Source organism: Rhinoraja longicauda, chromosome 8 (genome assembly GCF_053455715.1).
Source record: "Rhinoraja longicauda isolate Sanriku21f chromosome 8, sRhiLon1.1, whole genome shotgun sequence".
Taxonomy (NCBI): domain Eukaryota; kingdom Metazoa; phylum Chordata; class Chondrichthyes; order Rajiformes; family Arhynchobatidae; genus Rhinoraja; species Rhinoraja longicauda.
The window spans coordinates 64,736,106-64,762,347 of record NC_135960.1 but is presented as its reverse complement, the minus strand read 5'-3'; the positions used below and the strand labels follow the sequence as shown (position 1 = coordinate 64,762,347).

Sequence of the window (26,242 nt, the reverse complement as noted above, 5' to 3'; positions counted from 1 at the left end):
AATATGCTGGATCCAGGACAGAGCATCAGAGATGCATGTGAACTCGAAGCTGTCAACTCTCCACCATCACTCCAACAACAAAGACAGGTGCATGGTTCCTCAGCTTTCCCTTCCTGAAGTCAACAATCAGCTCCTTGGTCTACCAACCATTGAGAGCAGGGTTGCATAGGAAGGAACTGCAGATACTGGTTGAAACCAAAGACAGACACAAAAAGCTGGAGTAACTCAGCGGGACAGGCAGCATCTCTGAACAGAAGGAATGGGTGATGTTTCGGGTGTCGGAAGAAGGGTCTTGACCCGAAACGTCACCCATTCCTTGTCTCCAGAGATCCTGCCTGTCCCGCTGAGTTACTCCAGATTTTTGTGTCTGTCTTTGGTTTGAACCAGCATCTGCAGTTCTTGTGTTTGTCTTGAGAGCAGGATTGTTGTACTGACACCACTTAACCAGATTGTCGATCTCTCTCCTGTACTTTGATTCGTCCAATGATGGTGGCATCGCTGTGAATTCAAAAGTGGCTGGCACACAGTGCTGGAGCAACTCAGCGGGTCAACTCAGAGGGTCTGGAGGACATGGATAGAAAATATGTTTAGGAAGGAACTGCAGGTGCTGGTTTAAACCGAAGATAGACACAAAAAGATGGAGCAACTCAGTGGGTCCGACAGCATCTCTGGAGAAAAGGAATAAATGACATTTCAGGTGGAGACCCTTCTTCAGACAGATAATAGTTTGGGTCAGGATCCTTGGCTTTGGGGTTGTGTCTGGCTACAATGTGATGGGTATAGAGAGTAGAGCAGGGGAGTAGATTTTTGGTGGATAACTGCTGCTTGACTGTACTGTTGATACAGCCTATGATTAGACAGAGATTAGCCAGATTGAATTCAACCTTTTTATGAACAGGACATTCCTGGGTAATTTTCCACATTGCTGGATAGATGGCAGTATTGTAACTGTACTAGAACAGTTCGCTAGAGGTACAGCTAGCTCTGGAGTGCAAGTCTATTGTACAATAGGTCCACAGCCAGGATTAAAAATAAAAAAATACTGGAAACAATCGGCAAGTTGGCAGCATTTGTGGAAGGAAGTCCATAATTTCATAGGTGATAGGAACAGAAATAGGCCATTCTGTCCATCAAGTCTACTCTGCCATTCTATTCCATGGCTGATCTATCTCTCCCTCCTAACCGCATTCTGCTGCCCTGGTCCCATAACCCCTGTCACCTGTACTAATCAAGAATCTATCTACCTCTGCCTTAAAAATATCCAGGAAGCCAGTTAACAGTTTGGTTTGAAGACCTGGGGATGCTCTGAACTGAGGTCCTTGATCTGAAATATTAGTGTTTTTTTTTTCTCTTTCCACAGGTGCTACCTGACTTGCGAAGTGTTTCCAGCATTTCCTGTTTTTATTTTAGATTTCTAGCAACTGCAGTTTTTGTTAGAACTAGCTGCACCTCTACCAAGCTGTTCTAGTACAATTTGCAATACTGCCATCTATCCAGCATGATGATCCATTAATCATTGTCTGGGGCAGCCTTTTAAAAGGGTTTAAGGTCAACTTGGGAAGGTATTTGTGTAAGAAGGAACTGCAGATGCTGGTTTAAACTAGACAGGCTAAATCCATTATCGAATGTATAGAACCTCAATTGATGGGAATGCAGATTAGATAGTGCAGATTAGATAGTGCAGGTAGATGAGACTAGGTCAGGGAGAGTGGTCGGCGTGGACTGGTAGGGCCGAACGGGCTTGTTTCCGTGCTGTAGTTGTTATATGGTTATATGGTTATATGGTTATATATCTAATTGATGGGAAGGCAGATTAAATAACTAAGGTATCACAAAATGCTGGAGTAACTCAGCAGGTCAGGCAGCATCTAGGAGAGAGGCAACGGGTGACGTTTCGGGTCGAGACCCTTCTTCAGACTGATGTCAGGGGTGCGGGACAAAGAAAGGGTGTTGGTGGAGACAGGAAGACTGGGAGAACTGGGAAGGTGGGGGGGGGGTAGGAAGAGAGGGACAGAGGAACTTGCGGCGGTGGTTGTAGCCTCAGGTAGGCCTTGGAAGTCGTAAATAACTAAGTGATGATGCAAACCTGCTGTCACTTGCTTTAATATTTTGGTCATTTTAATTATTAGCTGTAAAATTGCAAGTCCATATGCTTACTACTTGAAAGAATCCTTGTGTACTTGGAAGTAATTGGTTTACTTTTTTTCCCCCCTTTTTGTTACAGACGAATATCAAGAGCTACCTAAAACCGATAATCTTGGATGAAATCCTGGAGGAAAACAAAAGGAAAGTTAGAGAGGTTGTTGCCATAGAAAGCTTGGGTCCCCAAGAACATACCAAATTATATGATAAGTATACCATGTTTATAAATAGGCAAGCTGACTTGGATGTGGAACAATTCCTGAATGAAGAACATACATTTGAAGAAACCGCACAGGAAATTATTAAATATCTGAATTTGAAAGAAGATATTCAGTACCACAATCTAAAGGTGCATACTAACATAAGTTTAAAAGTTAAATTATGTAAAATATTTTCTTGTTAAAACTGTAGAATTTTTTTTTTGTAAGTATACCTTATTTTTAGCAACCAAAATACAAATATTATTTTAGTTTTTGGAAAATTATTAATCCATTCTGAAAACATTTGTCATTGGAATATGTTGGATTTAGATCAGTCTTAACATTGCCATTTAGAATACAGACCTTATGGACCACACAATAAAATATTGTGTTGCTGGCACATTGTGCTTTTTTATTCGCAGGTATATCAGTTTACTTCATGGTATTTTATCGAATTGCCTTAATTTTCCCTTTAGATTGTTCGCCTGGGAATGTTTGAGGTGCACTGTGATGAACTCATAAGGGCTCTTGTGCGAAGAGCAGAAGCATTGTATGAGAAACTTCTGAATAGGATAAGCAAATACCATCAGGATGCAAATAGAGCGTTAGTATTTTTCCAAAGTTTTGATAACATTTATACATTATTACAGAAATATTTGCAACATTTTCAAGCATGCCAGGAACTGGAGATGCCTTTGCGAATCTGTATTAAATTTTCTTCCTTTGGGTTCCAAACTCTACAACATTGTTTCTCGCCGGTGCTAAATCCTCACTGCTTAACTCCAAATGATAATTTTTTAACTTATACTGGAATGAGGGTAATTTTGAATTGGGTTTGAAGTCCATGTCCAGGGAAGTTCTGCTGAGTGAGGTCCATCATTTATAGTTGACTTATAAACTGTATTTTAAAAATAATATTAATTTTGCATGGTTCTGCTTGGAAAGCTGTGTGGACAAACTCCCTTAGACAATAGACAATAGGTGCAGGAGGAGGCCATTCGGCCCTTCGAGCCAGCACCGCCATTCAATGGGATCATGGCTGATCATTCTCAATCAGTACCCCGTTCCTGCCTTCTCCCCATACCCCCTGACTCCGCTTTCCTTAAGAGCTCTATCCAGCTCTCTCTTGAATGCATTCAGAGAATTGGCCTCCACTGCCTTCTGAGGCAGAGAATTCCACAGATTCACAACTCTCTGACTGAAAAAGTTTTTCCTCATCTCAGTTCTAAATGGCCTACCCCTTATTCTTAAACTGTGGCCCCTTGTTCTGGACTCCCCCCAACATTGGGAACATGTTTCCTGCCTCTAACGTGTCCAACCCCTTAATAATCTTATACGTTTCGATAAGATCTCCTCTCATCCTTCTAAATTCCAGTGTATACAAGCCTAGTCGCTCCAGTCTTTCAACATATGACAGTCCCGCCTTCTTTTGCCCTCACTGATTGAGCTATTCTGCAGAAACAAGGCTCTCGTCATTCGTCACCAAGACCTCTGGAAAAGGCTTAAACCCATACTTTTAACCAGCTTTGATGCTGATCTGATGTGGTACTCTCACATCTTTCCATCATTCTTCCTATGTCTCAAGGCATCTAGTGATGGGGATTAAAGGCTAACCTGGCCAATAATGCACAAATCTTGAAAATGAATATAAAACTAATACAAACCCTTAAGAATACAAGACCCTAAGATTTTGGGTGCTTTAGTTATGCAAATAAAGCCACACAATCTCCCTCTGAGACCTATACTTATGGTTGTTTGGTTGGAGCCAACAACTGCTAGACAACATGTGTAGGAAGGAACTGCAGATGCTGGTTTACACCGAAGATGGACACAAAATGCTGGATTTACTCAGCGGGACAGGCAGCATTTCTGGATGGAAGGAATAGGTGACATTTTGGGTCGAGACCCTTCTTTAGACTGAAGAAGGGTCTCGACCCAAAACGTCACCCAATCCTTCTATCCGGAGATGCTGCCTGTCCCGCTGAGTTACTCCAGCATTTTGTGTTTAACTGCTGTTGCCAGATGAATTCAGAAAATTGGGCATGTGTGTTGTAGAACAGGTGGCTTTCAAAGAAATCAACAAATTTACTGACAACCTGCACTAATTCGCCACCATAGGCACCTAATGCACAGCACCAACAAACTTCTCTCTCAACTTGATAAGTCATCCTGCCAATCTATCCTGCCTATTTACCTGTCCATTTACCTGTCCATTTACCTGTCCTCTCAACCTCCTCAGATACTTAGTCGACATTTTCTGGATAGCCAGCTAGCCCAACTCCATCCTTCTGATTTTCTCTTGCCATTAATTTTTCTTTTTGATCCTGCATCTGTTAGCCCTACGTATTTCACAGAAATTTTAACACATTTGTTCCTACCAGTGTATAATTTAATATACTACAATGTATTCATTGAAACCTCATGACCAACCTCTCAACTACTCACTGTGCTGCATGTCTTTTAAGCTACCTATCTTCGCTGTGGAACACTTTCTCCCCATCTTTCTCTGTACTGTTCCCTGACGGTTGGATAGTTACTGGAGGTAATTCTATTTTTTTAATTTATAGTTTATGTCTAGAATTTGAGAAGATAGCAGAGAAGTCCCTCACAACACCTTCAAATACAGAGGCACTACTGGAATTGAAGGTATTTTTTTCTGTTTAAAAAAAAAGGATTAAGTATGCACCAAAATTATGTGTATGAATGAACACACTGCTGTTAAAGAAAATAATGAATGCCAAATGATATTGGATTTCTTTAATAAATTTATCAGATTATATTTGACAGGACTCACAACATGTAATCCATATTCAACACCTCTTTTTATTGTGTTGTATGTAAGGATTTAGTTACATTAAACACATTAATCTTTGTATTATAGTTTTTAAATCACGTCCTGGATAGGCCTATGTCGCCCGAAACTTTGAGATAGTTTACTTTTATATTAAGATCTTGGCAATTCTTGTCTATGTGGTAGTTAAAATGAACAGCAATCCCAGAATGTCAAATGTTTTTAATGCATGTTATTTTGGTGCAATATTGCAATAGATCCAGTTTAAAACGTAAATAATGAACTCCAATTTTATACAAGTAATATAAACATGGGGATTTGAGTGGATAGGTTAGAAACAGTCATGCCATCAAAGTACTTGGCTATCATCATCGCCAATGAGATATTTTACCCGTTTCCCCTCCTGGTTCAACATAATCGAGGGGAAACGTGGCACAGCGGTAGAACTGCCGTGCAGCGCCAGAGGCTCAGGTTCGATCCTGACTACGGGTGCTTGTACGGAATTTGTACGTTCTCCCCGTGACCTGCCTGGGTTTTCTCCGAGATCTTTGGTTTCCTCCCACAGTCCAAAGACGTACAGGTTTGTAGGTTAATTGGCTTGGTATTCGAGAACCAGAGGACATAGGTTCAAGGTGAAGGGGGAAAAGATTTCATAGGAATCTGAGGGGTAACTTTTTCACACAAAGGGTGGTGGGTGTATCGAACAAGCTGCCAGAGGGCGGTACTTGAGGTTGGGACTAACTATCCCAACGTTTAAGAAACAGGTAGACAGGTACATGGATAGAACAATGTTGGAGGGATATGGACCAAGCGCAGGCAGGTGGGACTAATGTAGCCGGTGGGACATGTTGGCTGGTGTGGGCAAGTTGGGCCGAAGGGCCTGTTTCTACACTGTTTCACTCTATGACTCTAAATGTAAAATTGCCCCTAGTGTGTGTAGGATAGTATTAGTGTGCAGGAATCGTTTGTTCGGTGCGGACCTGGGGGGGCCGAAGGGCCTGTTTCCATGCTGTGGCTCTAAATCTCTATCTCTAAACTAAACTAAATAATGTGATCACTAATTTCCTTACAAATAAAATGCTGGAGGCCACTATTAATCAGAAATATCATGCTAAAATGTTTTGTACCTTGCTAAACTGTATTAATATTGTATTAATTTATTAATATTGCATTAATTGTAACTGTATTAAGAGCTAAACTGTCTTAATATTGCAGGCTTATGTGCAAAAAGTTGAAGTGAAAGACATGGCTGAACTTGAGCTGAAGCTGATTGAAGCCAAAAACCGCTTGGCTTTTCTTGTTGACTATGTTGCACTTACTCCAAGTGACATACGATTAAACAACCAAACGTTTCACTGGAGTGGGCGAATGTCAGAGATTTTCGAGGAGCACAAAAGGATGGTTGCAGACAAAGAAGAACAGTTTCAGCACGGATTGAAGGTGAGATGTTATTCAGGTTTTCCTTAAATCTGCTTTGCAACACCAAATTTGTAATGCGCGTTCAGCTTTGAACTAGAATCAGAACTCAACCTAACATCACAGCAAAACGTTATACTGAATTTAGTTGTGTCATGTAAAAATACACGAAATTATGGATCAAAATCATATTCTGGTAACTGCAATACACTGCAATGAGCATGGTGAACTGAACCTCATGAGCAGCAAACGAGGAAAAGCTTTCTCCATTCAGCTTTAGACATTCACCACCCTTTGTTAGCTGTAGGAATAAGCAAAACGGCACGGTGGCGCAGCGGTAGAACTGCTGCCTTACAGCGAATGCAGCGCCGGAGACTCGGGTTCGATCCTGACTGCGGGCTCCGTCTGTACGGAGTTTGTACATTCTTCCCGTGACTTGCGTGGGTTTTCTCCGAGATCTTCGGTTTCCTCCCACACTCCAAAGACGTACAGGTATGTAGGTTAATTGGCTGGGCAAAATGTTAAAAAAAATAAAAATTGTCCCTTGTGTGTGTAGGATAGTGTTGATGTGCGGGGATCGCTGGGCGGCGCGGACCCGGTGGGCCGAAGGGCCTGTTTCCCCGCTGTATGAATGAAGAGTGCAATCTAAAAAAAAAAATCTAAAGTGAATCACAGACAAGGACCAGATTCAGACCAAGAATCTAGCTGTGGGTGAGGCAATTGCTGCTCTATCCTTGGACTTTGCCTGGGTTTTGGGTTCCAATAACCATATTGGTAAATTAGAGTTACATCTATTATATGACCAATGTGTCTGATTTTGTGTTTTTGTTTTTAATCTTTAGCTCCGTATTGAGAGATTTGAAGACGAGCTTGAAACTTATTCTAGGCAAGCAGAAGAATTTGCCACTTTTGCAGAGATATCAGATGTTAGTCGCTACTTAAGGAAGGCTCAAACATTAAATACAAAGCTGAATCAAGCAATAGAGAAGGTACTAAATCACACCTTGGGCAAAGTAGCAATTATGATGTAACTTCTGTATAAAAATTGTAAATATTTTTGGAAACAGTATTGATAGTTATTGCAAGTTTTGCGTGTGGATGCAGGTCCCTTAGAATTAAATTATTTACTGACATAGATGTAGGCTTGAATGAAGTTAGAATGAGGTACTACAGTTTTGAAGGTGCTATGCTACAGAAAAGGAACAGAATAAAAAAACATTTTCACGAAAAATATATGACCCATCTCAAAGATGGGTAAAAAGCCCAATTGAAAAATGTACTCTTGATAACATTTTGATATTTGGGCAATTTAACATGGGTTTCCTTAACACGAAGCCAGTGTGGAAAATTCCTAGATGGATAGGGTAGAATTGGGGGGTAGGAAATCTGTGATTCCTTTGCAGGTCCAAATGCCTATTACACAAAATAAAAGATCATTTCTTAATCCGTATTTGAATGAAGAGTGCTAATAATGCATGGATCATCACTAGATCATCCATCATCAACAACTGAAGAGGCCAGCAATGCAGAAACTTAACAGGATCGACTTTAACAGACTGGCACACGAGAAACAAAAAAACACACAGTCTGGAGTAACTGTTGGATTAACTCATGGAGAGGTGATGTTTTGGGTCGGGGCCCTTCTTCAGAGACATTTTGTTATACAGAAAATAATAGGTGGAAGCAAATATGATAGCAATTTTAGGAGGCATTTAGACAGATTCATGGTTAGGGACTTGAGGGATATGGACCACATGCAGTTTAAATTGGCATGAAGGTTAGCACAGATACTGTAGGCTGAGGGTCTGCTGTACTTTTCTATGTTCAGTGTTTCTCCCAAATAATTCTGAATTTCAGTTATAAAACTATAAAGTGCTAGACACAAGAAGTCAGGCAGCATCTGCTGATAGAGAAATAGAGTGAACAGTTTGCTCATGAAGCCATAATACATGGAAGCAAGCCCTTCGTCACACCTGTGGCTTGAAAACCGTGTTTCTTCTTAAGTGATACTTGATGTATTGTCTAGTCAACATCTATGACCAGTTATAAATATTAAATTGTGTTCACTTTTGAATTGTGCTAGATTGATCAAATTAATGTTGAAGAACAAGCATTTGGATGGACTGAATCTCAGTATCCTCAGCGTAAACAAGCCAACGATATCCTTCAACCATATTTACGGCTGTATGAGATGACAGTGGAGTTCAATACCAAATATCATGTTTGGATGGAGGGATCATTTACAGACGTCAACCCAGATGATGTGGAAACAGATGCAGGAAACTACTGGCGTGGTCTATACAAGCTGGAACGTGCCTTCTCAGACTCGCCAAATGCATTTAAAATTGCCCATACTGTTAGGAAAAAGGTTGAGGAATTCAAAGAGCATATTCCTCTTGTTCAAGTCCTCTGCAATCCCGGTCTACGTGACCGACATTGGGATGCCTTATCTGAAATTGTGGGTTACCCACTCAAGCCTGCGCCAGATACAACAGTCACCAAACTTCTCACGATGAATCTTGAATCTTTCTTGCCTGATTTTGAGAGCATCAGTGAGGCTGCCAGCAAAGAATATTCACTGGAAAAAGCCATGAGAAAAATGATGAGCGAGTGGGACATGATGGAATTTGTTCTCATTCCATATCGAGAAACTGGAACACACATACTTTCAGCCGTTGACGATATCCAGATGTTACTGGACGATCACATTGTAAAGACACAGACAATGCGTGGATCTCCTTTTATACAGCCATTTGAAAAAGAAATCAGGTACTTTTGTTCTTAGTTGTTTACATGAAATTTTTAAAGGCAAGTTCAAGTTTGAATGCTAACAATAGATCTTTGCGAAATGCTTAACAGTTATGAACGGATGTGTAAAGTGAATTTAATTGAACCATTTAGGTCAGATAAATATTTCTTAATTTATCAGCATTTGTAAACAATTTAAAGTAATCCAAATAATTGGAAAATCACAGAGAGCTACATTTCTAAAAGGGGATTTTTAAGTGAACACTAGACCAAGTGGACCCATTGGGCCCAAACCTCTCCTGCATTGGTGCAGCGCCTTCTCCTCCCCTCCCCCCTCCCCGCTCCCTCACTCCATCCCCAACCCCCCTTATCCTCCCTCGTCCCCCTCCCTCCCCCTCTCCCCCCTCCCTCCCGAGGAGATAGATTTAAACTTTAAAATGTGAATAACTTAAAAAATATAACACCGATTTCAATGAAACTTCTTCCATTAGCACCAAAGGGACGGCGGTGAGTAAGGTGGGCCTAAAATTGTCGCGCTATCGTGTACCGTTTTGGCTGTAGTTCAGGAACAAACAAACAAACAAACGAGAGTTTTAGTATATAGATGCTGAAAATCAACTATCAAAAATATTGCACCCTCCCTATTGTAGCCACATCTAGCTCTTTTATTTTTACTGTTACATCATAAAGCAGTAATTGGATTGATGTTGATGACTAAGCCAGACTAGTTTTCACGCCTTTCTTCTTGCAATGTTAAAACTGTATCTTTGTATTTCTTATGGATCTAAAAGTGTACCATTTATTTGAGTGTGGTGGTATTATTCATATTAGTTTATTTCTCCATAAAATTAGAGACCTTAAGTGTGAGGTAACCACTCATAACTATTCATTCAAGCTACATTTACCTCATGATTACCTGAGTTCATCTATGTCTTCTGGTGCCAAACCATTGTTTTCACTCCAATTTCTTATCAAAAATAAATATCCTCTAATTTAGTTGGGGAGGTGGGGAAAAGGGCAGGAAATCTAAGTTGATGTTTGATTCTAGCACCGAGGGACAACTCCTCTGTTGGAAGTCCTAATCTGCCTTCACGGTATAAAAAGAAAACAATATTGCCCGTTATCATAGTCAATATGTAACCTTTGATAAACATAAATCAGATTTTCTGGTTATGATAATTGCAATGATATGGTAATTTAGAGAATTATCTATTTGTAACTTGATTGTTGTATTTTATGCAATGCGTCATTGCGATACTTCAAAGGAATTTCATTGAATGCAAGATATTTTCATCAAACAAAATCATAAGCACATTCAGAAAACTTTCGTTAAATTACTATTTCCAGTAAATTGCTCAATACATTCCCTTTGAAATCTTGTAGAATTTCAGCAGATGTACCATTTTTAACTTAAATGCATTAAAATAGTTTTGGATCCTTTTTTGTCAAAATATATTCCATTAATTTGTTCGTTGCATTTATTGTTGATATGAGTTTGAGTTTAGTGGATGATTTTCTGGAAGGTCCTTGCTGAACTCTGCATCTTTTGTAAGTGGTAAGTGCAAAGATTAGGCGGAGTGCTCCAACTGAGGTCTTAAGATTTGGGCATTTTCAGACTAAACGGTTGTGAAAAGGAAAAGTCTGAAATTTTTTCCAAGGAGCCTAGTTTGCTAGTACTACAAATATTACAAAGGATCTCTTTCAGTTCCTTCAGTTACTTTTAAATAAAATAGTTGATTATTTTGTTTAATATTTTTTAGTGCAAGCAGGTGCTTGAGAATTATATCACATTGGGTTTGCAATGGTTATTTCACTCGTGGACCACTGAAAGAGTTAAAGTAATTATTTCGGGTCGAGACCCTTCTTCAGACTGATGCCAGGGGGGCAGGACAAAGGAAGGATCTCTGTTCTCTTTGTTGTCACCTTTTTCCAGCGAACAATGATCCCGCCTACATGGCCCAAGATCTGCATTCCCTTTGTCCTGTTTTCACACCTAACGCTTCCTTATCGCTGTACCTCTCTCTCTCTCCCCTGGCTCTCAGTCTGAAGAAGGGTCTCGACCCGAAGCGTCACCCATTCATTCTCCCCAGAAATGCCGCCTGTCCCTCTGAGTTACTCCGGCGTCTTGTGTCTATGTTGAGTGAGAGAAGAGTTGGGACGGTATGTTACAGTTGCACAAGACGTTGGTGAAGCCGCATTTGGAGTGTTGTGCCACCCTGCCGTAGAAATGACGTAGTTAAGATGAAAAGAGTGCAGAGGATTTATGGGAATATTGCCAGGACTTGAGAACCTGGGCTATTGGGAAAGTAGGGATGCAGGTGCAGCAGGCAGTGAAGAAAGCGAATGGTATGTTGTCATTCATAGCGAGGGGATTTGAGTATAGGAGCAGGGAGGTTCTGCTGCAGTTGTACAGGGCATTGGTGAGACCACACCTGGAGTATTGCGTACAGTTTTGGTCTCCTAATCTGAGGAAAGACATTCTTGCCATAGAGGGAGTACAGAGAAGGTTCACCAGATTGATTCCTGGGATGGCAGGACTTTCATATGAAGAAAGACTGGCTTGTACTCGCTGGAATTTAGAAGATTGAGGGGGGATCTTATAGAAACTTACAAAATTCTTAAGGGGTTGGACAGGCTAGATGCAGGAAGATTGTTCCCGATGTTGGGGAAGTCCAGAACAAGGGGTCACAGTTTAAGGATAAGGGGGAAGTCTTTTAGGACCGAGATGAGAAAGTTTTTTTCACACAGAAAGTGATGAATCTGTGGAATTCTCTGCCACAGTAGGTAGTTGAGGCCAGTTCATTGGCTATATTTAAGAGGGAGTTAGATGTGGCCCTTGTGGCTAAAGGGATCAGGGGGTATGGAGAGAAGGCAGGTACAGGATACTGAGTTGGATGATCAGCCATGATCATATTGAATGGCGGTGCAGGCTCGAAGGGCCAAATGGCCTACTCCTGCACCTATTTTCTATGTTTCTATGTTTCTAAAAGAAACAGGTCACAAAATGGATGCCTGCTTCTTTTATAATTACTTTAACTCTTTCACCACCATTGCAAACTTCAGAAATGCCCAAAACCTTGAATATTACTCAAGGATTTTCCCAAATTAGAGAATGTAATGTTTAGGATAGGGATTGAGATAGGGCAAAGATAGACACAAAAAGATAGAGCAACTCAGCGGGACAGGCAGCATCTCTGGAGAGAAGGAATGGGTGATGTTTCAGGCCGAGACCCTTCTTCGGACCCAAAACGTCACCCATTACTTCTCTCCAGAGATGCTGCCTGTCCCCCTGAGTTACTCCAGCTTTTTGTGTCAATCTTCCTTTTAAACCAGCATCTGCAGTTCCTTCCTACAACATTGAGATAGGGCAAGTGGGTGTCAGCGGAATAACCAAGATAGGGGTCTGGTGTTTGGATACTAATGAAGGACAGTGATGGCAGTAGGAGAGGTTAGTTGGAGGGAGCGCTTCATGAATGATTGTCACCAGATATTGGAGGCTGGCAGAAGGATCTTCTTCAATGATTGGGCTCTTGAAGTGTGGGGTTGTGGTAAATCCTTCAATAATTATTGGGGTCCTCACCAATGATTCGGCCTGGAATGGAGGAAGTGCTGGATCACCACCAATTAAAGGGGGTTGGGGTGATGGGGAGAGGCCAATCTTCACCAATAATCAGGGCCTGGGTTGGGGCCCTGAAGGATCCTTCACTGATGATGATGGAATGGGTTCTAGATATGCAAAAATTGCAAAAGAGGAGAAATAGACTGCAATTAGAAAATGACAACCTAAAATAATGGATGTCCAAGTCTGTTTGTGTAACACGAATCATGAAAGAAGAATTCTTCCTCATCCATAAGGGTTCAGGCCCAGGTGGTGGATGTTCACTGTTGATTGAAGCTTGATGTGGAAAGTTGACAGGATAGATCCTGAAGCGGGGAGATGTATATTCTTACCATTTGAATGGACCCCAAGGGGAGATGGATGATTCTTCATTAGTGATTGGATCTGGGTTGAGTACTAGAAGGTGCACCTGGCTTGGTGGGATGTTCAATGATCAGGACGCAGTATCGCAGAGGTAGAGTTGCCGCCCCGCAGCGCCAGAGACCCGGGTTCGACCATGACTGCGGCTGCCTTACGGGGTTTGTACGTTCTCCCTATGACCGCGTGGGATTTCTCCATGTGCTCCGGTTTCCTCCCACACTCCAAAGACTTGCAGGTTTGAAGGTTGTGTAGGAAAGAACTGCAGATGCTGGTTTAAATCGAAGAATCAGAATTACCTTTATTTGTCATCCGAAAAACAGGTCTTTTGGACGAGATTTCGTCACCCACAGTCCAACAGTAAGAGCAATAAAATAAGCAATTACACAACCACAAACCAACGCAAAACAAAAAAAAGAAACATCCATCACAGTGAGGTGTCCTCCAGTCCCTTCCTCACTGTGATGGAAGGCCAGAATGTCATTTCTCTTCCCCTGCCGTCTTCTCCCGCGGTCAGGCTGTTGGAGTTGCCGGGCCGTGCCGGACGGTGAAAGTAACTCAATGGGACAAGCAGTATCTCTGGAGAGAAGGAATGGGTGATGTTACGGGTTGAGACCCTTCTTCAGTCTCGTGCAAACCAAGGTTAATTGGCTCCGGTAAAATTGTAAATTGTCCATAGTGTATAGGATAGTGCTAGTGTACAGAGTGGTGATTGGTCGGCACGGACTCGGTGGACTGAAGGGCCTGTTTCCACACTGTATCTCTTAAGTAGCCTTAAGTCTAAGTCTAAAGTCTAACGGACCTCGTAGCGGACCTTCACTGAGCATCAGGACCAGGAAGAAGATTGCATTTGGACCTCGGGGGGAGAACTGGGTAGCGGTGAGATAGAGTTGATGAGAGGGGACCTGATGACCATGGTTTCATTGCATTAGGGGTGGTTTGATGGTCAGAATATCTGGGGACCTTGGTCAGAGAGTCAGAAGGCCCTACAGCAATCAGAGCTAAGAGGAGACCTGGCAAATCATGCAAACAGAGAGGCCTTGGAGGATGAACTATTTGCTAGGCGCATTGGGTTTCCTTTCCATAAATCTGAATTTAAAAAATAACATCATGCTGTTCTTGCCTGATCGCCATCCACTGGTTTGTTTCTCCACTTCCACAGATATTATTTTCTCCCAAGTCATTATTCCAACATCTGTAACATACCTAGGTGGGTGTATAAAGGCCTTAAACCATTGTGGTTTTGTGCATTTTAGTACCAATATACGGTACCATAGACCAATTAAATACATTTTGCACTTCCAATTGCATTGTTGGACAATGGTAGCCAATAGTGCAGCAATGGCTTGAAGTATAACTTTTAACAGAGTAGCCCTTTGAAACGTGGTTCTCGTTATGGGAACATAACGAAGAAGGACGAATAGGATTGCAACTGGAAAGAGGTAAACTCAAAAATGTTTTGAAGTGCTAATTTCTGTTTGTGTTGCACAGATCATGGGAAGCTAAACTGTTGCTGCTGCAAGAAATACTGGACGAATGTTTAAAAGTGCAGGCAACTTGGCTTTACCTGGAACCAATCTTCAGCTCCCCTGATATCATGGCCCAAATGCCCGAAGAGGGAAGACGTTTTACTGCTGTAGATAAGACTTGGAAGGAACTTATGAAGCTAGTTATACTGGTGAGTTAATGTTCAATTGCTGTTATTAGTATTTCCAGCCAAATAAATAATAACTTTTGGTGGTTTAAGTGAAGCCTGTATTTGCAGTTGGACATCACATAATGCACAATAATTAAAGATACAACCTGGTAGTATGCAGATATCTTTTGTTCTAACACAAATACTGCAGAGTAAAGGGAGAAACAGAGAATTGCTGGGGCATGACAAACTGGCTGTGTTGTACACATACTTCACACACATTTGCACACACAAAGCTACTTTCCTTTTTGCCCCCCCCCCCCAATTTTTTTTCTTATATTCATATGTTTTATAGTTGCAATCTATTCAAATGTTTAATGAGTTCCATTTTGATCATTTCAAAGGAAGTTATGTCATTGGCATTGCATTCACTTCTTCACCTGAGGAAGATTTGTCTTGAAGCAATTCAATAGAATCTTGTATTGACCCTTCCATAGTTTCCATGAGATCAACTGGATGCCATTCATTATCGTGTAATTTCAAGATATTGCCTTCTACATCTCTTGCAAGAATTATGTGTACTCATTATTTTATCCCTTATTTTCACAAGATACGCCATATTGAAACATATAAAATAATTAGGGGATTGGACACATTAGAGGCAGATAACATGTTCCCAATGTTGGGGGAGTCCAGAACAAGGGGCCACAGTTTAAGAATAAGGGGTAGGCCATTTAGAACGGAGATGAGGAAGAACTTTTTCAGTCAGAGAGTGGTGAAGGTGTGGAATTCTCTGCCTCAGAAGGCAGTGGAGGCCAGTTCGTTCAATGCTTTCAAGAGAGAGCTGGATAGAGCTCTTAAGGATAGCGGAGTGAGGGGGTATGGGGAGAAGGCAGGAACGGGGTACTGATTGAGAGTGATCAGCCATGATCGCATTGAATGGCGGTGCTGGCTCGAAGGGCTGAATGGCCTCCTCCTGCGTCTATTGTCTATTGTCTATTGTCTATTGTCTATTGTCTATTGTCTATTGTCTATTGTCTATATGTGCAACATCTTTGTTTGCATATTTCATCTATTCTATATATTTTTTTCCAAATATCAGCTTTGCTTGGTGATGACGCCCACACCTTGCCACTTAAAAAAACCCACTTCTACTATAGCATGAATCATCATGACTGTCTCAATGGTCTCTTTTACACTATAATAAATCCAATGATACTCTAAGTCCTTTGTGCATTTATGTGTTAGACTTAGCTCTCCGGGCTAAAGGAATCAAGGGATATGGGGAATAAGCCGGAACGGGGTGCTGATTTTGGATGATCAGCCATGATCAGGTTGAATGACGGTGCTGGCTCGAAGGGCCGAATGGCCTACTCCCGCACCTATTTTCTATGTTCCTATGTTTAATCCGCCGCAAGTATAATCCATTGTGGAATATGACGCTATTCTGAGGTTTAAAGAGGAAATTGCTAATTGATGGTTCATGATTAAACTTGTATAACCCATGTCATCAGTTCTCCTTTGACAATTGCACTAATCTTTAGTAGCACCATTTGATTCAAAGGAAATATGTGGGTGCTTACTGTTTTCATAAAGTGGCTAAATAAAAAAATAAGCAAAATTGGAAACTATTTGTTCTTCAATATTTTCAGGTTTATTTTCCTTTGACTGGTTACAATCCATTAATATCTCATTTTAGCCCAATGTAAACTATTTATTTCTATTGAACTTAATGTATGTGGCTGGCTGAATTACTCTTCTGTCATTCAAAGGTTTTATTCTTTGAAATATGGTATTAATACATCACTGTGATTGCATAAAGATTTGTTTATCTTTTATAAGACCATGTTCATGGAATTTAAAAGATCTTTCTGATGATTTCATCTCTTAAGATTAATTTTCAAATGTTATGACTACTTACCTACATTTAACCAAATGTTTGTGACACATCTAGTTTGCTGAATCTTTTCTGTCTTTGAACTCTGCATTAATCATATGAAATGGGCATTAAGTGCAGACTATTACCAACTCCTTGGTTCACAGTTAAACCCTGTAATAATCATATGGTTTCCTGCTTTAGATCCTCCATCAAAAGATCATAATCATCATAATCATAATCATACTCATGCTTTATTAGCCATGTTTTGCAACATACGAGGAAATTCATTTGCCATACAGTCATTGCAATAAAAAGCAACAGAACACACAAAATACATTTTTACATCCACCACAGTGACTCCTCCACATTCCTCACTGTGATGGAAGGCGAAAAAAAAAGTTCAATCTCTTCCCTTCTTTGTTCTCCCACGGTCGGGGGCCTCGAGCCTTCCGTTGACGGGACGATCTTGACTCCGTAGCCAGTGGTCGGGCCCTCACGTTGGAGCAATCAAGCTCCCACATCGGGAGGATCTCAGCTCCCCCGCGTCAGGCGATCTACCCCGGGTCGGGGCTGGTGGAAAACCTTCTGCGATTTGGAGCTTCCCGACATCGGCCTCTACCCGAGACTGCGAGCTCCTCGATGTTGAAGTCTGCAGGCCTTGGTTGGAGCGTTGATCTCAGGCAAGGGATCGCACGCTCTGATGGAAAGTCCACATCCCCACAGTGGGGCTCAAAGTCAGTCCCGAGCAAGGCCGCCAGCTCCATGATGTTAGGCCGCAGAGTAGGGTTGCCAACTTCCTCACTCCCAAATATGGGACAAGGTGCCCGGGCCTCCGAACCTAGCCTGTCCGGAGCTAAAATGTCGGAAACCTAGAGTGTTGGGACCTAAACTGTCGGGACCCAAACTGTTGGGGCCTACAGTGTCGGGACCTACAGCGTCCTGGCCTACAGTGTGAGGGCCTCAGCGTCCAGGCCTACAGTGCCCTCCCCCCCTCGAGCCTAACAGCAGTTCAAACTTGAACACCATTCAGAGAGAATCTTGGGATTATCATTGTCCCTCATTGTCATCTCAAGCTGGGGGCTGGGGGTATGGATTCAACTGCTTGTCCTACCCCAGCTGGGCAAGTGGGGCAGCAACTGGCAGACTGCTGCGTGCCCAGCAGGCAGCTTCCCTGGCCTGCCACTAAATGTGGCACTCCCAAGTTACAAAATACCTGTTAGTTTTAAGGCAAACTGACTGTTTTTCCACAAAAACAAAACACCTTAGATTAAGTGAGACAACCCAAGCATAGCTGGCAACAGCCGCCATGAGTAACTACCGAGCGTTGTGGGCCCCTCTCAACGACAGGAGCTCAGTGCTTTCAGAGAATCGCAACACAACCGTGATTCGAATGCCCGATTTCTGGAGTCAACAATGTCAAGGCTTTGTACATGGAGTGATACCTCCTCCCCTCTTCATTGCGTAGCAACCCGCCTCCCGGCCGAGGCGGCCGCCGTTGGTGGAGCGGGAGCACGTGGCTGCTGGCTGGGTGAGGTCACGTGCGGGGCGGTGACGTCACCTGTTAACCCTTCTTTGAGAGTGAGGAAGTTGGCAACTCTACTAATATGAGACAAGGGTGGTCCCGTACGGGACAAACTAATTTAACCCAAAATACGGGATGTCCCGGCTAATACGGAATAGTTGGCAACCCTACTGCAGAGTGACCGGAGATACGATCCGGAAAACAATCGCAAGGTAGGAGATTGAAAAAAGGTTTCCCCCGATCCCCTCCCCCACCCCCACATAAAACAAACCAGAGAACATTAACACATACTTTTAAAACGCACTAGAAAATACCTAAAAAGATGAAAAAAGCTGTCATCACTGACGGCGCCACCCGGTGGAATGATATAGCTTAAGCTTCAGGGATATCTTTGATGGAACCCCTCTTTTTAAGGAATCTAACTTTTCCTCTACCTAGTTCTTCAACTCACGTACGTAGGATGGGTAAAAACTTGCAATTTATTGTTTTTGCATCTGGCTTGATGTGATTATGGACATTATAATCACATCCTGGATCATTCCTGCATACTTTCCTAGTAGTACATTAAAAAATGAATTTGAAGTACCATGTTGAATACTTCATTGTAAAGAGCTTCAATATTCCAAACCAATCTTTGTCCATGAATGTTGTTTGATTATTATAATCACCTACAGTAATCCATGGTTCTGTTCAGGCTGTCCATTGTGATGTTCTGAACATTTCATTTGGCCTGAAGTCGTTAATATTTTACTCAAATATATTCGGGTTTTTTGCACTCTTTCTCATGGTACTTGGCTGAACGAAATTATATGTCCTTCCCCATTATTGAGTTTTTTTTGAAATTTCAGTCCCCATTGATGACCTAATGATTCTAGGGATGAGTGGGTTAGTATATGATGAACGTTTGCCAACACTGGGCCTCTACTCACTGGAGTTTAGAAGGTTGAGGGGTGACCATCATTGAAACTTACAGAATAATGAAAGGCATAGATAGAGTGGATGTGGAAAGGATGTTTCCATTGGTGGGAGAGTCCAGGACCAGAGGTCATAGCCTCAGAATTAAAGGGCGCTCTTTTAGAAAGGAGGTGAGGAGGAACTTCTTTAGTCAGAGGGTAGTTAATCTGTGGAACTCATTGCCACAGAGGGCTGTGGAGGCCGTCAGTAGATATTTTTAAGGCAGAGATAGACAAATTCTTGATTAGAACGGGTGTCAAGGGCTATGGGGAGAAGGCAGGAAAATGGGATTAGGGGGCAGAGATCAGCCATGATTGAATGGCAGAGTAGACTCGATGGGCTGAATGGCCTAATTCTGCTCATATAACTTGTGAACTAGTAACAGTTTAATTGCACCTGAATCTACAAATTGTTCTGCTTTCTACCATTGCTCCTGGCAGTGATGGCTGGAAACCATTTGACTGATGATGCTCCAGTCAAATTCTCTTGCTTCAGTGCTTGATTTCTTCTTGGTGACTTGTTATTGTGAAAACTTCCCTAGTAAACCGCTATCACACTTGCCACTCAGCAGTTGTTTCTAGAAGGTGCCACAGTTGTAGTGCTGAGAAGTGTCTGTCAATGAGACAAAAAGCTTACTGACAGTTTTATCTAACTTCTGAATCCCCAAATATAAGTTTGCGGCACTTGATAATTTTGGACTGGTCATGGTTGAAATGATCATGTAATTTTTGTAAACTTTCATAGCTCTCCGTGGGGTTGAAATATTTGCCAAATTACAGCAAGTTTTGTAATCAATTTCTATTAGAAGATGGCTTTAGGGTGTTCCAGTGTGGTTTTGTTTGGGCAGAGACACTTGCTATCAATTTCCATTATCAGTTGCTGTAAAGAAAAAGAATTATCATGCATTCTGTGTATGAATTGAAATGTCCACACATACCATGAATGTAGAATTCAAGTGCTGCCAGCAAGTGAATGAACAACTCTTTTATTTTGTTACTGCTTTTAAAATGTCGTGATTTCTCCTTGATCTATTGTGCACCTCTTCTCCAATACTTTTTAACCTGATTACTGTTCTTTCTTACAATATAATATTTGCCATGAATTATGTCGTGGGTAATTTTTGCTGCTGCAGTTGAAAATTCTGCAGCAGTGAGGTTAACATTGACCGTGAACATTTCGCTGCACATTTATGTGTATGTGACAAATACATTGACTATTGACTATTTTGTTTGTTATTTAATTGGATGTAAAAATTAATTCAGAGACACAAAATGCACTTCCATGACATTGACTGGTTGTGTTTCTGCCAGTAAAGCAAAACAAATCCTTTAGAATAAATGTATGCATTTGAAAATTGAAGCAGAGCAATTAACATTTATTTGTTATGACTAAAATTAAAAATAGAAGTAAAAATCAATTCTGCTTTTAAAAATAGAAACATCTGGTTATTTATTATGTCACCTCATGTATATTGTGAAAGGATTTATAATAAAGTAAAATATTACCTCTACAGGATATGCATGTTCTAACTGTGGTATCTATAGATAAAATGATAGATAAACTAAAAAAATCCAGTGGCCTGCTGGATTTGATTCTAAAAGGACTGAATAACTACTTGGAGAAGAAGCGCCTCTTTTTCCCACGATTTTTCTTCCTTTCTAATGATGAGTTACTGGAGATCCTTTCAGAAACCAAAGACCCTACCAGGTAAGTTGTAATTGATACGCAATCTGCCTAAACCTGTTATGTGTAGGAAGGAACTGCAGATGCTGGTTTAAATCAAAGATAGACACAAAATGGCAGGCAGTGACCAGTGGGGTACCGCAAGGTTCGGTGCTGGGACCCCAGCTATTTACGATATACATTAATGACTTAGATGAAGGGATTAAAAGTACCATTAGCAAATTTGCAGATGATACTAAGCTGGGGGGTAGTGTGAATTGTGAGGAAGATGCAATAAGGCTGCAGGGTGACTTGGACAGGTTGTGTGAGTGGGCGGATACATGGCAGATGCAGTTTAATGTAGATAAGTGTGAGGTTATTCACTTTGGAAGTAAGAATAGAAAGGCAGATTATTATCTGAATGGTGTCAAGTTAGGAAGAGGGGATGTTCAACGAGATCTGGGTGTCCTAGTGCATCAGTCACTGAAAGGAAGCATGCAGGTACAGCAGGCAGTGAAGAAAGCCAATGGAATGTTGGCCTTCATAACAAGAGGAGTTGAGTATAGGAGCAAAGAGGTCCTTCTACAGTTGTACCGGGCCCTGGTGAGACCGCACCTGGAGTACTGTGTGCAGTTTTGGTCTCCAAATTTGAGGAAGGATATTCTTGCTATTGAGGGCGTGCAGCGTAGGTTCACTAGGTTAATTCCCGGAATGGCGGGACTGTCGTATGTTGAAAGGCTGGAGCAATTAGGCTTGTATACACTGGAATTTAGAAGGATGAGGGGGGATCTTATTGAAACATATAAGATAATTAGGGGATTGGACACATTAGAGGCAGGAAACATGTTCCCAATGTTGGGGGAGTCCAGAACAAGGGGCCACAGTTTAAAAATAAGGGGTATGCTATTTAGAACGGAGATGAGGAAGAACTTTTTCAGTCAGAGAGTGGTGAAGGTGTGGAATTCTCTGCCTCAGCAGGCAGTGGAGGTCAGTTCGTTGGATGCTTTCAAGAGAGAGCTGGATAGAGCTCTTAAGGATAGCGGAGTGAGGGGGTATGGGGAGAAGGCAGGAACGGGGTACTGATTGAGAGTGATCAGCCATGATCGCATTGAATGGCGGTGCTGGCTCGAAGGGCTGAATGGCCTACTCCTGCACCTATTGTCTATTGTCTATTGTAAAAAGCTGGAGAAACTCAGCGGGACAGGCAGCATCTCTGGAGAGAAGAAATGGGTGACATTTCGTGTCGAGAGCAGTATGAAGAAGGGTCTCGACCCAAAAGGTCACCCATTCCAAACTTCTCTCTAGAGATGCTGCCTGTCCTGCTGAGTTACTCCAGCTTTTTGTGTCTATCTTTAAAACTGTTATGGGGTTTTTGGTGGTTACTTGTGCAGAACTATTAACATAAATTTCACATTATTTAAAAGTCATTTAACTGGACCTGTAAGATATTTCGGCAGGAGCATGTGGATAGAAATAAAGCACCCAGGTTTTCAGTATAAGCCATTGCCTGTGTGAGTCTTCTTTATTTTACAAAAGGGTGTCAGGGGGTTATGGGGAGAAGGCAGGAGAATGGGGTTAGGAGGGAGAGATAGATTAGCCATGAATAAATGGCGTAGACTTGATGGGCCGAATAGCCTAATCCCGCTCCTATTACTTATGACCTTTTGACCTTAAAAGTACACTGTGCCTACTCACACATATTCACAAGACTGATAAGATAATGAATATATCACATTGATGCAAATCACACCATTTTGGTACTCTGTTCTTAAAGATACAGTTTTCATTATATATACTACAGGAACCTTTTTCAGGGTGAATACTTCTGGGATTATTATTGGATAGGAATAATTTGTGAACTAACAAAATCAAATTGTCTCATGCTTTCTAAGGCGCAAATACATTATCCGGCATAATGGAGTTCATTGGCAAAGAATGGTACAATATCAGGCCAGGGCTCACATCACCACAAGTGATCCTAGAAATCAGAACCTGGATTTGGGTCCAAGATTGAATCGGATCTCTTGTTCCTAGAAACTCGGTGATCAGATCAGGCCATCGATCAACGTTTAGACATTTTGTGATCCAAAGAGGTTGGGTGGGCAGTGGAGAGATGTGGGGAGATTGGGGAACTACCTGAAATTCTGAGTTTGGTGAATGAAAGGAATGACAACAATTGGTTTATATGTAGTTGAGGGATGTTCTCTACTCCTTTTGGCCCTTGTTTCAGCATTTATCACTGTGGTTTTTTATAATCCCTAAGCACTGACTATCTCAGACCAAACCACCGCGATCCATGAACCAACCTCAAGCATGCATCAAAACCTTTTCAAATGCTAAGAGCCTGGTCTTGTCGAAGATGTAAACAAGGATTATTTTTTTTCTATTCTGCCCATTAGGAGCACCATCAAACTCCTGGCTGCATCTGCATTCTTCCTTCCAAAACCAAGACTTATTAGGTCAAATTCCTCTTGGAGCATAGCAGCTACAATAAGGTCAAATTTATAGGCCAGGGTGGGTCAATTTTCAGAATGGTATTCTTTGTGGAGAACCTTAAGCATATAAATACATTGAATCAATTATTAGTAATATTACTGTTTAATGATCTCAATCGACAAGAAATGAAAAGAGGCATATTTGAACACAGATTATGAAGATTGTTAAACTTTGCACTATTACAGAGTACAACCTCATTTGAAGAAGTGCTTTGAGGGTATTGCAAAAGTTGAGTTTACTGACATCTTGGAAATAACACACATGAAGAGCAGTGAAGGTGAAGTGGTGGAACTTATTGACATCATTTCTACTGCAAAAGCGAGAGGTCAAGTGGAAAAATGGCTGTTGGAACTTGAGTCAGCCATGATAAGATCCATTCACAAGGTAATGTGTTGCTCTATTTTGATTCGACATTAATGAATGGATTAAAAATAATTTAACTTCATGAGTTAATGAACAAAACTAATTGGAACGACATTTGATAGATTCTATGCATGTCAGGAATAAGTAATGTACCACATTACATTTCCACCCCAGGGCAGGTGGGCTGTTAAAGTACTCCAGTGTCTCTCCTGCTCAGCATTTTAACTATGACTTCAATTATGCAGCTTTTGGAAAGCGGTACTGCGGATTGGGGTTTGTGTTTCCTGAACGAGTGGAACTGGAGGCCCTATCCATTTATTTAAAACCCTATTAAAATTTAATGTAAAATCCTGTAATTGCCTTTAAATCTGAATTTGCTAACAAGACCAATGTAGGATTGGTTCCATGGGGCAAGGTGAAGAGGCTACATGCAGTTGCAACTAATTAGATAACCTATGTGGCATTATTGCTAGGGAAGTTTCAAGCTTCCATTCTGCCTCTTCCTGAGACTATTTTGCTTCACAAACTAATTAAGGTTAATCTTTTCATAAAAAAGCCATTGGCTGTGGCATTGTTGTATCGCAGGGGTGGGGTTACTGATGGGATTATGTGATGTAGGAAGATTAGAAAATGGGGAAGAATTGTAAACTGGTATTGTCTCGATAGGCCAAATGGCCTCCTTTATTGCAAGGAAAACCTCTCTCCTGCTCAATGGATCTACGGTTTTCAACAAGAGCAATGTGTCGAGGCTAAAGGGCCTGTCCCACTTAGGCGATTTTAAGGCGACTGCAGGCGACTAGGCTGTTGCGGGCAGGATCGTGAAGAGTCGTCAATGAATCGTAGTGGATCTCGGTGCGCCGCGGGAAAGATTTACCTGCTAGAAATTTCTCGGCGACAGCTGGCTTGTCGCCAGGTATCGTAGCTTATTGCGGGCGCTGTCGCATGCTGGACCCGGGTTTGCTAGGTTGTCTCAGATGCATTTAGAAGCACGTAATATTAAATTAAGAAAAGGCATTTGAAGATGCCAGAAGATAGTTTTGTATAACCAATTTATTTACCGTCAGGACATTTGACAGGTAGATTGGAGGCGACAATTAGACGGTCAGGTAAGCGTGGGAATTTTGCGATGTTTCCGAAGACGGTGTAATCTCTTACCCAGGTGCTAGTTTCACAAAAAAAGTAACTTGTATCGACCTGACTCGGCATTGTCATGGTCATTGTCCTAGGGTGAAAGAAAATTTTGGCGATCTGCTACGACTTTGACAGTCGCCGGCAGTCGCCTTAAAAATCGCGTGACTGGGACAGGCCCTTTAGTGTAGGAAGGAACTGCAGATGCTGGTTTAATCTGAAGATAGATACAAAATTCTGGAGTAACTCAGTGGGTCAGGCAGCACCTCTGGAGTGAAGGAATGGGTGGCGTTTTGGGCAGAGGCCTTACTTCAGAGTAGAGTCGGGGGGAAAGGGAAATGAGAGGTATAGACGGTGATGCAGAGAGCGATAGAGATTTAGTGATGTAGATACAGGAGGCTTCGCTGCCCCATGAAGGTAACCTTTTACAACAAGTTCTGCTACTGTCAGCCATCTCAGCACTTAATACATTGGCTCCACGCTTATTCCAATCTGCCACAGAGACATCCCCTGCACATCCCATCTGTAGTGAATCATTAAACAAATCACTAAAGTGCTGTTTGTCAGCATATCACTTTACACATTGACACCACTAAGTATGTGATTTGCAGTAGTGATAGGCTGTCCTTGTGTGAGCTGCTTGATAGACTGATACACATTGCTACAAAGACAGCAGGCAGCAGTTTTTTTCATAGTTAGCAATGGCCCACATTTCATTTAACAAATAGCTTATCTCTGATATGCACGAAGCAATAATTCCCAGCGGCTGTTATATCACCTGACAGTAAACTTACCACCCACAAATTCGACTTCTGTAAATGTTGGTTTACTAAAAAAGCCACAAAGTGCTGAAATAGCTCAATGGGCCAGGCAGCATTTCTAGAGGACATGGAGAGATTACATTTCGGGGCCCTTCTTCAGACTGATTGTAGTGGGGGTGGGAGCAGGGGGGGGGGGCGGGGTGTGGGGGCGGGGTGTGGGGGTTGTGGGGGCGGGGGGTGTGGGGGTGGGGGTGTGGGGATGGGGGGTGGGGGGGGGGGAGGCGAGACAGTGGAGAAAACTGGAAGAGTGGTGGGGGTTGTACAAAGTTTGACAAATGATAGGTGGATACAGGTGAGGTGAGAAGGGGTCATCTACTGCGTTTGGTGCTCCCGAGGTGGCCTCCTTTGCATTGGTGAGACCAAGTGTAGTCTAAACAACATTTCATCGAACACTTGCACTCAGTTCACCAAGGCCAGGTGGATCTCCTGGATGCTAGCCATTTTAACTCCTTTTCCCATTCCCATGCAGATCTTTCTGTTCTGGGCCTCCTCCATTGTCAAAGTGAAG

The 26,242-nt window shown here is 41.9% G+C and overlaps 1 protein-coding gene across 1 annotated transcript in view; it reads left to right on the top strand.

The window, feature by feature from the left end:
* The window catches only part of dnah7 (dynein, axonemal, heavy chain 7), a 215,633-nt gene that overhangs the window by 32,175 nt on the left and 157,216 nt on the right, over positions 1-26,242 (top strand). Inside the window, exons 12-20 of the mRNA XM_078404574.1 lie at positions 2,225-2,491; positions 2,819-2,946; positions 4,910-4,988; positions 6,349-6,573; positions 7,392-7,538; positions 8,633-9,318; positions 14,765-14,951; positions 20,778-20,971; positions 23,608-23,806. Coding sequence (XP_078260700.1) covers positions 2,225-2,491; positions 2,819-2,946; positions 4,910-4,988; positions 6,349-6,573; positions 7,392-7,538; positions 8,633-9,318; positions 14,765-14,951; positions 20,778-20,971; positions 23,608-23,806 — 2,112 coding nt within the window. The remainder of the gene's footprint in view (positions 1-2,224; positions 2,492-2,818; positions 2,947-4,909; positions 4,989-6,348; positions 6,574-7,391; positions 7,539-8,632; positions 9,319-14,764; positions 14,952-20,777; positions 20,972-23,607; positions 23,807-26,242) is intronic.